Source organism: Pezoporus occidentalis, unplaced genomic scaffold (assembly GCF_034315485.1).
Source record: "Pezoporus occidentalis ecotype Australia unplaced genomic scaffold, CSIRO_AGI_Poc_V1 ctg92, whole genome shotgun sequence".
NCBI lineage: Eukaryota > Metazoa > Chordata > Aves > Psittaciformes > Psittacidae > Pezoporus > Pezoporus occidentalis.
In genome coordinates, this window is record NW_026916284.1 from 2,108,375 (window position 1) to 2,124,776 (window position 16,402).

Below are 16,402 nucleotides of genomic sequence, written 5' to 3' on the forward strand. Positions count from 1 at the left end.
CAGGCAGCCCTGCTGCTCCTCCCTTTGACCCTGACCTCACTGCGAGCCCTGTGCCACCACCTGCCCACCCCTCTTCACCCTTATTTCCTGCCCCTCAACCACACGCACACACACGAGTTGCCGGTGCCACCTCATCGTACTCATCCCTGAGGATATGAGGGTGCTCAGATGGGGCCTGGCAAAGCCTTATGGAGACAGACCCATGTGGGAAGCCTTGCTGCAAGGTCTGCAGCTCTCACTTGTGTGCACATACTACATTTATTTCCTGGATTCACCAGGGCACAGTCGTTCTTGAATACCTTCAGGTACTGGACTAGAAATGGCTCGCTGAAGATTCAGGGTTCCATGGAGTCCTAGAATGCTTTGGGTTGGAAGGGACTTGAGAGCTCCTCCAGTTGCAACCCACTGCCAGAAACAAGATCCACAGTTTTCCACCTCTGAAAGAAGGAAGCTGAAGCTGCTGCTCATCACTGCACTGACATGGGTGGCAAAGATTTTTATGACTGCCTTTTCCCTCAACACTGGAGATGATTAATGGAAGTGACTGGCTCTGCCTGAAATGCCCTCAGCACTGAACTCGCACAGAAGGAGCTTTTCAGCTGTGCTGGTTCAAGACTGGACCAATCGCCTGCCCTTCACCCAGCTCTTTTCAGCTCATTTGCTTATTTCCTGCATAAAATTGCTCATTCACTGTAAAACTGCTGAAGCATCAATTATGCGAAAGATGAAAATGAATATTTTAATGCATGTTCAGGTTGAAGAAGAAAAGCAGCAGCTTAGGAGCTGAACTGTCAAAACACCCAAGTCTTTGTGCTTCCAAATGAGCTCTCAAGAAAGGAACTGCCAGATTGCTGGACTGGAAAAGAACTCCCATTAAGATGAAGGTAAGATAGATCACAGGTGCCATGAAAACAAGAGCTGTGCAATGATCACTGCTCGTTTACTGCTGCTCCCTCTACTGATTCCACCACCAAGAACAGGTTTAGGGAGAAAATTAGCTTGGTGGCCCTGATAAATGAAAAGGCACTGGAGGAAGCAGAAGGGTTCGCTTGGGAAAGGCAAAGGAAAACGCCTTAGACATTAGCACGGTTGCTGTTGCTCAAGTGCTGTAGAGGGTGGTGGACCTGACACACAGAGAACTTGCCTGAGGTCCCATAGAGCTCCAAGTGCATCCAGGTTAAAACCAGCATCACACAGGCAGGAGAGATTTCAGGCTCACGCTAGAAAGTGGCATGGAATTACAACTGAAATGCATGCCAAGGATAATCAACCGCATCATCTCTGCGCTTGCAAACGTCTCCAGGTACCAGCTGCTATTTCAACATCAATCTCTTTATTATGTTGTTCAAAAGCAGATGGGGTTTAGAATGATGCATTTTGTAAACAGCCTTCCAGGAAAAAGCAATAAATAAAAGCAAAAAAAGAAACCTGGTAAATTTTATCCTTCTCTATTCCTGGCTGTACCTGCAACTGGAGCTTGTCTGTACATCCCCTAAAAACCCCGAGGAAGGGCTTGTGCAACCAAATCTTATCTCCTTGACTCCAATAATGAACTGTGGGGAGGGATCGTCCCCACAAACCGTGTCATCTCCTCACCCCATCATGGCTAAACACTTGTCCTCCTGATCTGGGAGATTATCTACTTTGATGCGCATCATTAGGGCACTCAGATGATGGCACAGCATGGGAGCCCCCCCATGCCTGAGGCTGGGGAAGGGGAAAGCAGGGCAACCTGCAGCCTCAGTGTTGCGCTCACAAGCTGCCTTTTTTCCAGCCCGAAACAGTAAAGTGAAAGAAGCCGCCCTAAGCACACACATGCATCAACATAGACGCTCACACATGCACACACACTCCTTTGTTACAACAGGGGGTACATGCACCATGTGCAGAGCTGGAAGTTGCTGCCACCCCTGGCTGGAGCACAGATTCCCAGCGCTCGGTGCCAGCTCCTCAACGGCCTCTTTGTTCCAGCCTCCTCCCCTCCACCTCCCGGCTAATTCAATCAAGATGGTTTTGGGATCCACTGCAGCACTCGCTTGGCTGTTCCACATTCCAGCACACATTAACGACTTCAGCTTCAAAATATTTAGGGGGGATAATAAATAGGAGAGCTGAGGAATGTTGTCAGCGTTTCATGCGCCGGATCTCCAGCCTCACTAACGTGGATCCAAATCTGGTTCAGCTTCACCAAACACGCCGTGAAGTTCAGGAGATGCTTTCTGTGTAAGCTCCACAACAGCAGGGAAGCACTCAGACACCATCAGAGAGGGAATGAAATGCACGGAGATAAGAGATTTTATCTGATACATTGCCTAAAATTATGTCAGCCAGCACCAGGGCTGGAACTGGAACCCAAATCTGCTGAGCCTGGAAACTGCTCTCTAACACAACCATTTCTCTCCATCATTTAAAAAGGAATAATTAGGGTATTTATTCACAGAATCCCAGCCTGGGTTAGGTGGAAGGGAGCTTGAAGCTCATCCAGGGATGGGGCAGCCACAGCTTCTCTGGGCACCCTGTGCCAGCACCTCAGCACCCTCATAGGGAAGAGCTTCTGCCTAAGAGCTCATCTCAGTCTACCTAATATCTAATCTAAAACTAAATATTATGCATTAGTTAACATCTACTTAAGAAGCTTGTTAAAGAGAAGCCTTGCAAGAACTTTATGGATAAGGTGCTTGGCCATCATCACACGGCCCTGCAGAACAGCAATTCTGGGAAGACCTCTTCTAAAGCTTCAGACTCTCCAGGATTTAAAGCAAAGCTAGGAAAACAAATCCTGTGTCATGTCGTACAATATCCTTGCACATTTTGGGTGACAGCTCATCAGTTCCCAGTGTAATGGTGCATTATGGTTCAGTCACTCATATTTAACTTACAGTTGTATTATCTAGTTTTCTCCACTAGTGATTTCTTTCACCACTATGTCAGTAATAAGGAATTTTCCTTTTGACAGCAAAACACTCTACTCTGAAAGACCATTCCTACATGAAACCACGTCACACCACTGCCTCCCATACTCCAGGCTTAAAGAGTCTCTTCCAAACAACCCCTATCTCCTATATCTCTTATTTTTGTGCTGAGTCTACTGAAACTTGGCCTTCAGGGACTCCATCCCAACAAACCAAGCAATTTATGGCTTAGGTTGGGAGGGATCTTTAAGTCCTTCTCCTCAGTGCTGCTCCCAATCCAGGGCCAAAGGCAGTGTATTCCATGCCCAATCTACACGCAGAAGTGACATTTTTAGCCTGTAACATGCAGTAGAATTACTCCAGCTGTAGCCTCTGGCATTCAGTACATCTCCCTGGGCATCAGGCTCTGATCCCACCACTGTACCTGACCAGGTACAAAGTGCTACCAGGGTAACAGAAACCATCACTCCAATCACAGCACCACACTGGTGAATTCACTCCCTCTCCCTTCCTCCACTCCACTTGTTCTAAAAATAAGCAGGTAGGAAAACTGGGAGGCTTCATTTCCCCAGTGAGAAATCAGAAAGCAGCACTTCCCAACAGGCTTCTGTAGCCTTTACCTTTGGGGAAAAGAGGAAGAACTCAACAGTGCTATTCCCTGAGGCACCTAAGGCAGAGGAGCGCAGTGGGTAAGGATGCACACGTGAGAGCAGAGCTACAGCACGTACTTACCATGTCTGCACCTCACTTTTACTGATTGTATTTGTCAGTTTACATGCTTACATTGGTATGGAGAAGTGCCCAGCATTTTGGCCAGGGCACTTCCTTCCTGTGCATGGGTTTTCCCTGTGTGGTGTATTTTAAGACCTCTCATACACTGGTACCAAGGCAGCCATGAGACACACTGCAGCTGTAAAGTAGGTCAGCTTAAGCACAGACCCCTTTAGAGAATTAATAATTCTTCTTCCTTGATTACCACAAGGCTTTTAAGCAACTCGTCGTGGATTTTCCACTTCACATCAAGCACAGTGTACTAACAGATAAACTGGTTTTTCCCTGTGATCAAAGGTATTAAACAGGAAGCGAATTTTAAACCCTCAGCTTTGTTTTCTTCATGTTTTACATGGTTTTCTCCCCATACATATCACAATTGCACTTGATACAACCATGTAAAGGAATGCTGTGCTCTCAAAGCAAGATCCACCCTCTCAAAGCAAGCAACCACCCCTCCCTGTCCCCTGTCTATACCAGGAGTACACATCCACCTCAATGAGACTTAAAGCAGGATGGAGTTACTGCTCTGAGCATCTCCAGTGTGGCTCTAGGTTAAGAGACAGGAACTTGTGCATCTGCAGAATAAATCTGCCTTTCACTGGGCCCAACCATCACCCCAGGACCACCAAGCCCATCACTAAACCATGTCACTGAGGGCAAGCTGACCTCCCCCCATGGCCACCCCTCAAAGCCCATCGCTGCCCCTGCTCTCCCCTCATGATCCCCCATCACCCCTCATGCAAAGAAATCAAGGGCCACATTAAAAGGATGGGGTGATGGGGGGACAGAGTGAAAAAGGAAGAAAGGGAACATCAAACCCAGAATCAACCTCAATGGAAGACTATTTTGAACTCAGGGCCACGCTGAAGAGGATAAACAGGAAGCAATCAGAGGATTGCTCTCCACAGCAGTAGGAAAGGCACTGACATCAAAGCTGACAGTCATACAGGAAAGGGAGAGGTGACCAGAATAGCAACACCGGGTGGCACACAGGCTTGAAACCAGCCCTGCACGAAACCCAGGGCTAACTCCTGCGCAAATGAGGAAATATGACCTCCTTCCTCAGGTGTACCACTCTGGTGTTAGAACAATTCCGCTCAGTTTTATTTGCTCGAGAGGTTATTTATGTCACCATTTATCTTCCCTTTGTTTTGCAGTAGCGCACAACTGAGGTGACACCATTCCCGAGGCCGATGCCAGATCCCCACTGATGCCAACAGGATCTATCTGCTATAGTTTCCAGCCCTGACTGACAACATCATCTACTGAGATGTGAAAGTGATCTCTTAGGAGAACCCAAGACAAAGGCTGTGGAAAGAGAAGGGTGCTCAAATACCTCCACCTTTGGCTGCAAGCCTCAGTAAGTTCTAACCCCACATCTGGTGCAAACAGCCCAGTGCTCTGATACTGAAAGGTTTTACAAGGAGAGCTACGTGAGGAAGTAAACAGATCCCAGAGGCAGGAAGAACCAGGGCTGACACACGCTGTACGTCCAGCACCACTTCAGGGCTAGCTTTGGCAGCAAACACAGCTTCTCTTATCAGCAGAGCTACCTTTGAAGTGGCTGGCAAGCTTCCCTCTAGCACTCAGGCAATTGAGACCCTCCACATCGTAACACAGCCCTGGAGAGGGATCTTTTCATCATGAGACAGGGACAGAAGAACTGCACAAGCAGAGCCATGGACCAAGGAGGCTTCCCATGGCACTGTGAAGGTAAACCCTTGGAAAAGCCATGTGCAACGCTGCTGGAATCCAGGAGGTCACCGATTTCAGGACAGACCCGTCCAAGCTCAACCATCAGCACTGCTGTGCCCTTTGTAGAACTGGGCCAGGGGTCCAAGAGTGAACACAAGAATCGGTCTCAGCCTGTCCACCGGAGCCACTGGAAGAGACAAACCCATATTTGCCCCCACCAGTTCCAGTGCTCCTCTGCACAGCGAGACCTGGTTTGGGCTCATGCTGCTCCAGCCACACCACAGTAGCCCCCACCCGCTTCCCTTCACATCAGTGCCACCCTCAGAGATGTGCTTCCTTCCCAGCTCAGACCTTATCACGCTCACCCAGGCCCCTCACAGCCCTCAGGCTGGATTACGGCTGCACGCTGTACTCAGATCGCTCTCCTTTGAAGCGGCTCACCACTTCACACAGTGCCAGATACAGAGTTTAGCAACAAAAGGGATCTTAAGTACATCTTTTTTTAGCCTGGTTGTTCCTCTTAGCTCACCTGCTCCATCCCAGCAGGACACAAAGCCCTGAATTATAAATGGCCCAAGAAAAGGATCTCATGCCTCAGGATTTGATTTCAACTGCTCTCAGTAAATGGGGAGCTCTGTATCCTCTCCATTTCACAGCATTATTTACAAGCCAGTGAGCAGCTCCTAAATGGAAGTCACTAGAGCACCTGCAAGCAGCCAGACACATCTAGCTTTTCTTAGAAGGTCTTTTCCAAGCAGAATTGTAAAGATGTGATGCTCCTCAGGCCTTTAAATAGCAAAGCGCCCTTGTTTTTAACACAGGTCCCCTGGGTAGGATGAGCCAAGGCCAGAGAGCTCCCAAACCAGCAGCAAGATTGGCAGCCCAATTCCAACAGCTACAGTTGCCACTGGCAAACAGGAAAAGCCAAGCTTGTCAGAGACAAATAGCTGGGATTTCGAGACAAATGCCTTCTGTTTGTGTTCGAGCTGCGAGAAAGCAACCAGAGGGGTATTGGGTTTTGGTGGTCAGTGGTTTGGTTTTATTCCTCTACCCCAAATCAACCCAAGCAGGGCAAACCCATTGCCATGGTTTATATAAGGCTTTTATACAAGGGGCTGAAAATTAAGCTGCTCCTTTCCAGCCAAATTGGGATCCTATCAATTTCCTTGTAGTGCTTTGCCATGGCATTTTCTCAGCCACCTTCCTCAAGCACAGCCTTTGTTGAAATTCAGTGGGGAGATTACTCCTCCTTTGGAAGGATTAGGGGAATTGAAGAGTAGCTGCCATTCAGTAATCCCATGTAAGTATCTAATCAACCGTAATGTAATTACCAGAAAGTTTTAAAAGGTCAAAAAGGCCTTAGCATGATGCTACTTGAGAGGGAGAAGGTTCCTCCTCTGCCTGGGGAGTGACTCAAAAGAAGAAATAAAAGCAAACCAGATTGTCACACATTCTGTTCCTATCCCTTAAAAACTCCAGAAATACACAGAGGACAAACAACACAACTGTCCACTTGTTCGCATTCCCCTATAGAAATCAGCTGCCAACACACACAAATACCTGCTGTAAAAGAGCAAACACATCCTGCTCTCCAGGTAACGCACAGCACACTGCTCCCTCAAGTGCATCTTGACATGAAACATCACACACCATATCGAGCACCGTTTGCTAGCAGTCTAAACAGACTGCTTTACACATACTGGCCTCATCAGTTACAGCAATAGAGAGACACTAAGGAAGACCGGAATGCTCTTTCCTCGAGACATTTAGAAGACTGTCAAGACCAGAGTGAAAAGCCAACGTTACTGCTGACTGCACCTAAACAGATCGTAATCTACTGACACTGTTTTAACTTAACTGACACCAGTGGAGGCAAGAAGACACACGTGAAAGTACACCAAGATCTTCTGATGAACACTGTTCCTCCCCGACTTCTCTCATAGCCTTTATGTGATTTAGGAAAAGTCTCCACTAAAGTACTCCCAGAAAGCTCAAGTCCTCCTGCAATCTCTTCTCTAGGCCTTGCAATAGTAGAAAGAACTCTCCATGTCATGACACATTGCAAGGGGTGAGGGAAGAGAAATGGCTTTCAAAGTCAGACCTGCAATGTTTTCAGTGTGTCACCTTGAAGATGTTAGAGCCATTGACTGGAGAGACCAGGCATTACCATTCAAGAGGAGCTCCAGAGCTGCCCTATCATGTTTCTTCTACTGGAACAACAGAGTCTTAATAGAAGAATCCTCTCTCACGCTGTCCCATAGTATTTTCCAGGTAGGAATCAAGCGGAGGCTCACCAAAGAGACATCAGCTGCATGTTCTCCTTTTCCAGAGAGGAAAATACATCCATTTCTTATGTAGCATGGTAAGAATTCTCCCCAGTTTTTCTTTTAGCACTAGTTTTCTCCTCCATGGGAAATACAAGTTTAGTTTGAGAGAGCTGGTCCTGACTATATTCAGAGTTGAAGACCTGGAGGGTTTCTGCATATTTAATAGAAGTTTCAAACCACATACAACTTCTGATGAGGAGATTAAGAGGAAAAACCAGCCTGAATCGAGACCAACAAATCAAAACTGACCACTTGTGGGACCATCCTAAACCACTGCAAGACGAAAATGACTGAAGAAATTAAAGGCCAGCACAGGCACCCATGAAGAGGAAGAAAGCCCATGTGTCAGCACAGGCACCAGTGACTCGATCCACCAGTTAATAGCTAAAATGGTATCTCAGAAGGGACAAAGGAAGTGGTGCAGCACTGAGTTACCTTCTTGAAGAGGCGCCCCGAGTCCTCGCTGACCTGCACGAAGCGTGGGATGATGTTGTTGAGATAGATGTCACTGAGCGTGGTGTGGTCCCTGCTCTCCCGCTTCACCTGGTTGAGCAGGAGATTCCAGCAGTTCACTGGGGACAGCACATTCTGATCCTTCCTAGAAAGGACACAAAACAGAAACAAGAATTGGGTAGGACTGAAGTGCACAAACCCATTCTGCTCAAGATGGTCTGTACCTAGAAATGCTAGAAATTCAGCTACAGGATGCATGGACTGCTGAGGAGAGCAGAGGATGGCTATAAAATGGCTATTGCACACCCAGAAAACACACCCTAAATCACACAACTACATTCACACAGCCACAGGCTTTTGTCCCCCAACAAACAAAGGCAAATGTAAGCTCCAGGATGCCAAATGTAGGCTTTGATTTCTGCTTTTAAATCCAAGATTCTGTGCATAAATTACAGCGCCTGAGGGACAGCGATAGCTCCAGTGTCTGACACCAGGTTTCCCTGCGCTGTCTCAGGCAGTTGGGACTTCACCACAATAGTAGGATTTCAGATGCTAAGTATCATCTGCATAGGAAACAGAATGTTGTGTTTTATGTACATGTGAGCATATATATCTGTCCTGAGCAACAGAAAAGGCAACACTCATAAAACCAGCTTGATTTTCTCATCTTTGAAATTCCTCCACCTTAGCACAGCTGATTCATTCTGCACCCTGCAAATAAGCAATGCAAAGGGCAAAAAAACAAAAGGGAGATGAGAGGAACCTCAGTTTATTTAGATCAACATTTCATCTACTAAAGGGAGTAAGTCACTTAAAGCACCATTTCTTAAGGCACTAGATGAAAGCGAGGAGGCTCGCGGGGATGCTGCATGGCCCTGGTTGGAGCTGGCACGTCGAGGTGTAGTCTGAACTCAGTGTTTACTTCTCCTTAGATCTGTTTATCATTTGTTTACAGTACAGTAATAGTTATTTAGAAAAGTAAGGCAGACCTGGAGGAAAGCCAACGCTGCTCTTGATTACTGCAAGCAACTGCAGCCCATTTCTTCCCTCTTAAAAGAAACGTGGTTTCATTTCCATTGAAAGAGAGGAATATTCTGCACTGAAAAGGACAGAATCTGCTGCAAGAGATGTCTGACACTGGGCAAATTAACCTGTGGCAGTTTCATTACCCTTGCCATGACATCAGTGATTGGATTTGCAGTGCAATACAGGTAATTTTAGATAAGAATAGTTTCAGACCAGCTGGTCACGATGCTTTGTTTCTCAAAAGAATATGAAAAGCTCAAGGAAATAACTGCAGCTTGTGATGTCCAAATCTGCTTCCAGGGTTGGAGTGTGTGTGTATATAGTGGGGGGGTGTGTGTGTGCAAAAAGGATTCCGGGCTTTTGGGTCTCCTGGTGTTTTGAGTGAAAGGATAATAGAAAATAAAGAATGGGATGCAGAGATTTTATTTGGAGACAATATTTGTCTCCCTACTGTACGTCCTGTATTGCAGATACTGCTGACGCGCAAAACCAGATGGAATGATCAAAATGCAGAACTGCACAAGGTTGAAACTGCCAGATGTTCAGCTCTATAAATCAACCAGTCACCACCCCCCCCCCCATCTGCAGTAAGCATTTGCAGCACACCGTGTGTTTTGTTACTATGCCAGGGAGCCAAACACTTAACTGTGAGACCCAGTGTAAATCTATGGGCGCTGAGCAGGCTGCAGCAGCCTCCGAGGGCACACACTATCTGATGGAGATATAAAGCTGCCACCACGAAAGAAGGCAATATACACAGGAAGGGTTTTTCTAATTTAGAGAGACAAGAATCCAGCTTTCCTCCACTGAAGAGAGGGCAGGAGGAGGAAAGGCATCTCCAGAAAGAGCTTCTCCAAGGAGCAGCGCTGGGTCAGAGGTGTACACACCATCTGCACAACCACCACCTCCACCAACAAACTCAGGTGGAAGACAGGAAGCAAACGAAGGAAGAATTGTGGGCGATTATAAAGAGAAGTTGACGAAGGACAGTATTCAAAGTTAAAAGCAGGCTGGTCTGCTCCTTTACATCAATGATATAAAAGGACTTTACACACTGACTTTGTATTTGCTCTCTAAAGCTGGAAGAGCTGCAGCAAGTGAGAATTAATCAACTACCAGGAAAAGGGGGGGAATTAAACTTAGGAACAAAAAGCTCAGACTCCACCAGCTGAACGTGTTGTAGCTGTTCAAAATCCTGCCTCAAAACCCTCAACAGCCTGTTACAGCTTCATCACTCTCCTGCTCCACTCTTTCCTTAAGGCTGGTGCAGCCACAGATCTCCAAGCAGCCAGAAGCAGCCCAGCTGTGTGCAGGCTGCTGACTTGTCTTCTCAGCCTTTGGACCACTCTTCTGCTTGAGCTGCCAACCCAAAACCACAGCTGGTTTGATCCTTCATATCTCCCATCACTTGTTCAGCCTGGAGAAGAGAAGGCTCCTGAAGGGGAGACCTGAGAGCAGCTCCAGTGCCTAAAGGGGCTGCAGGAAACCTGGAGAGGGGCTTTGGACAAGGGTCTGTAGGGACAGGCCAAGGGGAATGGCTTTAACCTGCCCGAGGGGAGACTGAGATGAGCTCTCAGGCAGAAGCTCTTCCCTGGGAGGGTGCTGAGGCGCTGGCACAGGGTGCCCAGAGAAGCTGTGGCTGCCCCATCCCTGGCAGTGCTCAAAGCCAGGTTGGACACAGGGGCTTGGAGCAAGCTGCTCCAGTGGAAGGGGTCCCTGCCCAGGGCAGGGGTTGGAGCTGGAGGAGCTTTAAGGTCCCTTCAACCCAACCCACTCTGGTATTCTCTGATCCTCTGTCTCATTATGAATCTTTGCTCTCTATTCCACAAAGAGCACTTGGCTCCTCACAGATGTTCCTACCGAGGTATCTGCCCAGCCCCATCATGAGCAGCTTGGATGAGTTGTGAGCATCATGGCAGTAGCCAAGGGACCAGAGAGCGGCACGGTACGAGTGCCTTGCTTTTCCAAAGGCAACTGGGAGAGATGCAATAGTTAACTGGGCAATTCCCAGCTGTCCAGGCTGCCCTACCACAACCCCCGAAGCTATTCTAAGGCACCACATAGCAGGAATACCAAGAGCCCATGAAAAGCATGGTGAGTAAAACTGCTGGTGTCTAATGGCGCCAGATGGGCTGTTGACACACTCCGTGTGGTTACACATGAAAGCCCATCCTGCAGGAAAAAATCATCACATCCCCACACGCTTCCCATCCGCCACCGGGATTGTCACCTTCGGATCAGTGCTGCGAGCGCCGCAGCCGGAGCTCAACCTCGGCAACCACAGCTTTTCCTTTAAACTCCTTTGAGTTCTTGGTGTCTCTTGGTTTCATTAACCCCTCCAGAGCCTCCTTACAATGGTCCCTCTTGCCTTTGTCCAGGTTCAATGCTGTCACAGAAAGGGTTTTATAGGAGGCGAGACAAAACCTCTCCGTACTTACTAGTGACAGGCTTGCCAGCACTGGCAAGAAGCAGATCAAGGCAGGTCTTGAGACAGAAACGAAACAGAAAAGGGAAGAGGCAGTTACTTGCTACAGACCTTCCAAGAAGCCTTTCAAACTGCACACATTAACTGCTGAGGCACCCCTAAACACCCAGCGCTTTCAGGGCTGGAACACGGGCACGGTTTTCACAACACCGAGCAGAAGTTATACAACTGTTTACAACAGACCCTTTTCTATCGTCACCACAAGCAGATGGCAGGGAAGCAATTTGCCATTCTCATTAACCATTTCAATCCTCAAAGGAGCTGGCAAATCCACTCTGCTTCCAGTTTCCTGTCACCACGGAGGAGGGATGGGAAAGGGAAGAACAACACGCAATAGGGACCGATGGGTATCGCTGCCATTGAACTTGACTTCCACTGGTTCCACAGACTGATCAGAGTCTGTGCTCACCCTTCAACAGCAAAACGGATGAGATCAACCCAAAGTTTCAAGACCTGGCTATGAACTTGCCCAAAGTGCTGATGATTTCTCATTCACAACTGTTTGACTCCAACTTGCCCCGCAAGGAGCGGAGGAGGAGGAAGATGCCAAGATCCAGGTCTATTTCCAGCACTATTTACACTGGTTTCAAGATCGTGTGATGATAGCAAAATCTGGAGAGTTTATTTAGGTGAGCTCACAGCAGTCGGGGGTGTTTGGGAGCAGGAAGAGGAAGCTGTGCACAGATTCTGAAGGAACCACAAAGTATGAAGCTCTGTGGTTTCTTGGGTGTTATCTTGATGGGGCCCTGTGCAACTTCCACTTCAAAGGTTCAAGAGATCAGAAGGGAAGATTGAGTCCCAAGTATCTGAAATGTCTTAATTAAATTACTCATTCATACAAGGAAGAGACAATCCAGGATTCATCTGCTTTAAGGCGATTAGGAGACAGCGATGAAGGCCAGTGACACTTGGCTGGGTGCTGCAAGGTAACCCTGTTCAGAGCAACAGACCTTAAAAGGCAACTCCCTTCCCCACAAGAGACTAAAACCAAAACACCACACCCAAACCCCAGGAATACTGGGTTTCCATAAGGAGCACAAGACAAAGGAATGGGTCAGATGGGAATGAAAATGCTACTAAATAGAAAGAAACATTTAAAGGACAGAGGCACATCACATCACCTGCGTGAACAGAAAACTTCTCCGACCGTTCTTCCTCCGAACCGAGGGGTTTGAAGCAAGTCTCTGGTGGTACACACAGAAACTGAAGTTTCCTGTTCCACCTCCCTCTGTCTCCCCAGATATTCAGGATATGTTTCCTAGAGGTGTGCAACACACGTTCCCAGATCCTGGAAGAACTCTGTCCAGAAGAAATTCATCACTGTGAGGGTGCTGAGGCGCTGGCACAGGGTGCCCAGAGAAGCTGTGGCTGCCCCATCCCTGGCAGTGTTCAAGGCCAGGTTGGACACAGGGGCTTGGAGCAAGGTGCTCCAGTGGAAGGGGTCCCTGCCCGTGGCAGGGGTTGGAGCTGGAGGAGCTTTAAAAACCATTCCATGATTCTATGATCCATGTACGACTGGGAAGAAGGACAAAAGCACTTGCTTGCTTTCCCTCTGTCCTGGTTCAGGTTGGAAGGGACCTTCAAGGATCAGGCAAGTCCATCTGCCTGCAATGAGCACGGATAGAATGCTTCATGCTTCTAAAAACCTTCCAAATGTTGTTACTCAAAAGACTTGGGGGACAGGAAATGTTCAGGGCTCAGCTCCATCAGAAGGAACCACAGGTCGGAACTGCCTAGGACACTAATTATCCATTCAAATGATAACACCACAACTGAAGTCCACGTGACTCGAATGCTTTGATACCTCCTGCACGGCGTCATCTCTCCTGCAAGAAACCACTGCAGCTTTAAGAACCCCCCCCCGGATTTCTCTGCTCATTCACATCCACGTCTGATTCCCCCTCAAAGTGCTCCTGACACAGCTCAGCCTTCCCTGCGAATTCTGAGGATTACAGGCATGGACATGGATGCTGCTCCCTGCCCTCCTCTTCCAAAAGATTCCAGTTATGAACATCTGTTGTTTACAAGGGCTCAGCCTGAAGGTTGCCAGACTTACTCTGCATCTTCTACTTCAAGGCAAAGGCTGCCAGAAAGCCATCTGAATTTCATGCTGGGATACCCTGGACATCCAGCTGACAATCGCACCTCAGGATCCTACTTCCAAAGATTATCTTCATCTAAAAGATGGCCTTAAAATATCAGTTTATTTTCATGTTTCCTTGTTTCTTTTCCTTTTTTTTTTTTTTTCCCTTGGAAAGAATCACTGAAGCTTTGCCATGGTTTTTACAGTCTTCACTCATTCTTTGAATAGGAAAATGCCTTTTGGACAAAACCAAATTAAGTAGAACTGAAGCCTGGTATTAAAGGTCCTGGGGCTTCACTGCAGTGGGGCAGAGCCTCCCTCTGAGGATGGATGTCAGAGCAGCTCTGGTGCCTACAGGGACCCCAAGAGCCACAGGCAAGAGGAACACTGAGATGGATGCTCTGATCTAACTGCAAACAAGAGATGCTCAGTGACTACTTCTTGTAGTCATACACACTTTGTAACCCTCAGGCTTGCTCAGCCTGGAGAAGAGAAGGCCCCTTAACAACAGTGTTCCGATACCTAACGGTGGCCTACAAGAAACCTGGAAAAGGACTTTTGATGCAGACATATGGTGACAGGACAAGGGGGAATGGCTTTAACCTGCCAGAGGGGAGACTGAGATGAGATCTGAGGCAGATTCCATGGGATTCTATGGTACACCACACCTGTGACCAACAAGCTCTTTTAACAACTGGACGTGTAAGACTTGGGCTGTGGAACGTAATTTTCCCTGCAGTCCTTGCATCTTGTGCAAGGATATTTACCACTGGGTACTGAAGCAGCCTTTCCCAATATATATGGATTTTATATGACTATTCTCTTTAATAGTCTTTTCTAACTGAAATAGCATTTTTTTACGAGAATAGGCAAAATGAGGCATAACAGCCACGGCAGAGTAGTTAAAAGTAAGTAGAACCTGGGATACAGCCAACTGCCATCAACTTAGATGTCACCTTGGCTAAATCAATCTGTTCCCCTTCTTCAAAGATGCAAAATGAGAACAACACACACCTACCTCTGTAAATCATGTTAAGATGCTCCAGTGAAGCTAGCTTCACACTCTGCAAGGGGCACACAGCCTCCAAGCCCATCACCAGCTATCCACTCTTTGCTGTCAAGCCCCAACCACCTACATTTCAACTCCAAACTGTAGCCACCCGATCACCTCTGCTGCAGCCACATCCAAGGAAAATCCACCCCATGCACGGCATCTGTTAGAAACCCAACACAAGCTGCACTTCACATTGCTCCCTCCTGTGAGGGTGTGCTGGATGGAGGAGGAAGCCACACAACCCAATTTCCAGGGTCAGCCCGAAGCCTCCTGCCCTTGACAGTGTTCCTGACATGAGCACATCAGGAGCAACTTAGCAATTACATCCTAGCTCCTGAGTATGAAAGCACATGCAAATTACAGGGTAGCTGCCTGACAGATCTCCTCCTTGACAGCATGTTATGGGAGCTAAAAACGGCAAGTGACATGGTAAGCACTCCCTGAATGATACGGTACCTTCCGACACAATCATCATCGCATGGGAAGAACATGCTATTACTGTGTATTTATAGGGGCACAGCCAGGCAATTACAGAGTAGCCACCCTTCCATGCACGTCTTGGAGTCATGTAATACCAGGCTGCTCAGGAGGAGAGGGATCATGGTTGGCTTTGATCAAATGCTCTTTCGGGGGCTTCCAAATGAGATTACAGCTGCAGCACCTACAGAGCAGGTACCAGCCAAGTTCCCCTTCACTCTTCAAGCAGTGTTGGGGATAGGTTAATTATAATTGGAACTGCTTCCTTACTGATCCCTGTGGTATTCTGACACATCCCTGAACGTTACAGCCAGCAAATGACTGCACAAGTCATAGATGGAGCTGCTCAGGTCAGCCAGCTTTACAGCCACTGCTGTAACACATCCTGCCCACACACCCAGCAGCCTCACTGTTAACAATCGCTTCTTCCCTTTATTCTAACTCTCGACCAGCTTCTACATTTGGGACTCAACTGCTGCAGGGGAAACACATTCCAAAACCAAGATGGTTTTCTCCCTCTCTGCTCCATTCTGGAGAGACCCCCCCTGCATCCTGCATCCAGCTCTGGGGCAACAGCACAAGAGGGACGTGGAGCTGTTGGAGTGAGGCCAGAGGAGGCCAAGGAGCTGCTGCGAGGGCTGGAGCAGCTCTGCTCTGGAGCCAGGCTGAGAGAGCTGGGCTGGGGCAGCCTGGAGAAGAGAAGGCTCCTGAAGGGGAGACCTCAAGCAGCTTTTAGATGTGGCTGCCCCATCCCTAATGGATTTCCAGATTCTTTCAGGCAATGCCCTGGACTTGACGTTTAATTCAGCAATTCAAGTGAAGATTTTATGTGCTGACAGAATCACCAGTCCAATCGAGGCTGCACTCAATAACTGGCATATTTGAGGTCAGTTTTGTGCAGGTACAACTTTATAAAAGCCCATCTAAAGTACAAACAGCTCAAAAACCAGGGGCAGAGGGCAGTGAGGAAGATGCATTAGAACAAATACCCTGCAGTAACACAACCAGCAGATTTAATTGCCATGAAGAATGACACCATGTAGGATTTATTGAACAATGGTAACAACTTCACATTGAAAATTCACTCCAAATCTCAAAATAGGAAGCAAGCTGTAT

General features: G+C 47.7%; 1 protein-coding gene across 5 annotated transcripts in view; it reads right to left on the reverse strand.

Annotated features, from left to right (window-relative positions):
• The window catches only part of SRGAP2 (SLIT-ROBO Rho GTPase activating protein 2), a 92,887-nt gene that overhangs the window by 44,137 nt on the left and 32,348 nt on the right, over nucleotides 1–16,402 (reverse strand). For all 5 annotated transcript variants that reach the window (XM_062605406.1, XM_062605405.1, XM_062605404.1 and 2 more), the window contains one exon: nucleotides 8,144–8,306. Coding sequence is in view for 4 of the 5 variants with exons in the window: in XM_062605405.1 (XP_062461389.1) it covers nucleotides 8,144–8,306 (163 nt within the window). In the remaining variant the exon portion in view is untranslated. The remainder of the gene's footprint in view (nucleotides 1–8,143; nucleotides 8,307–16,402) is intronic.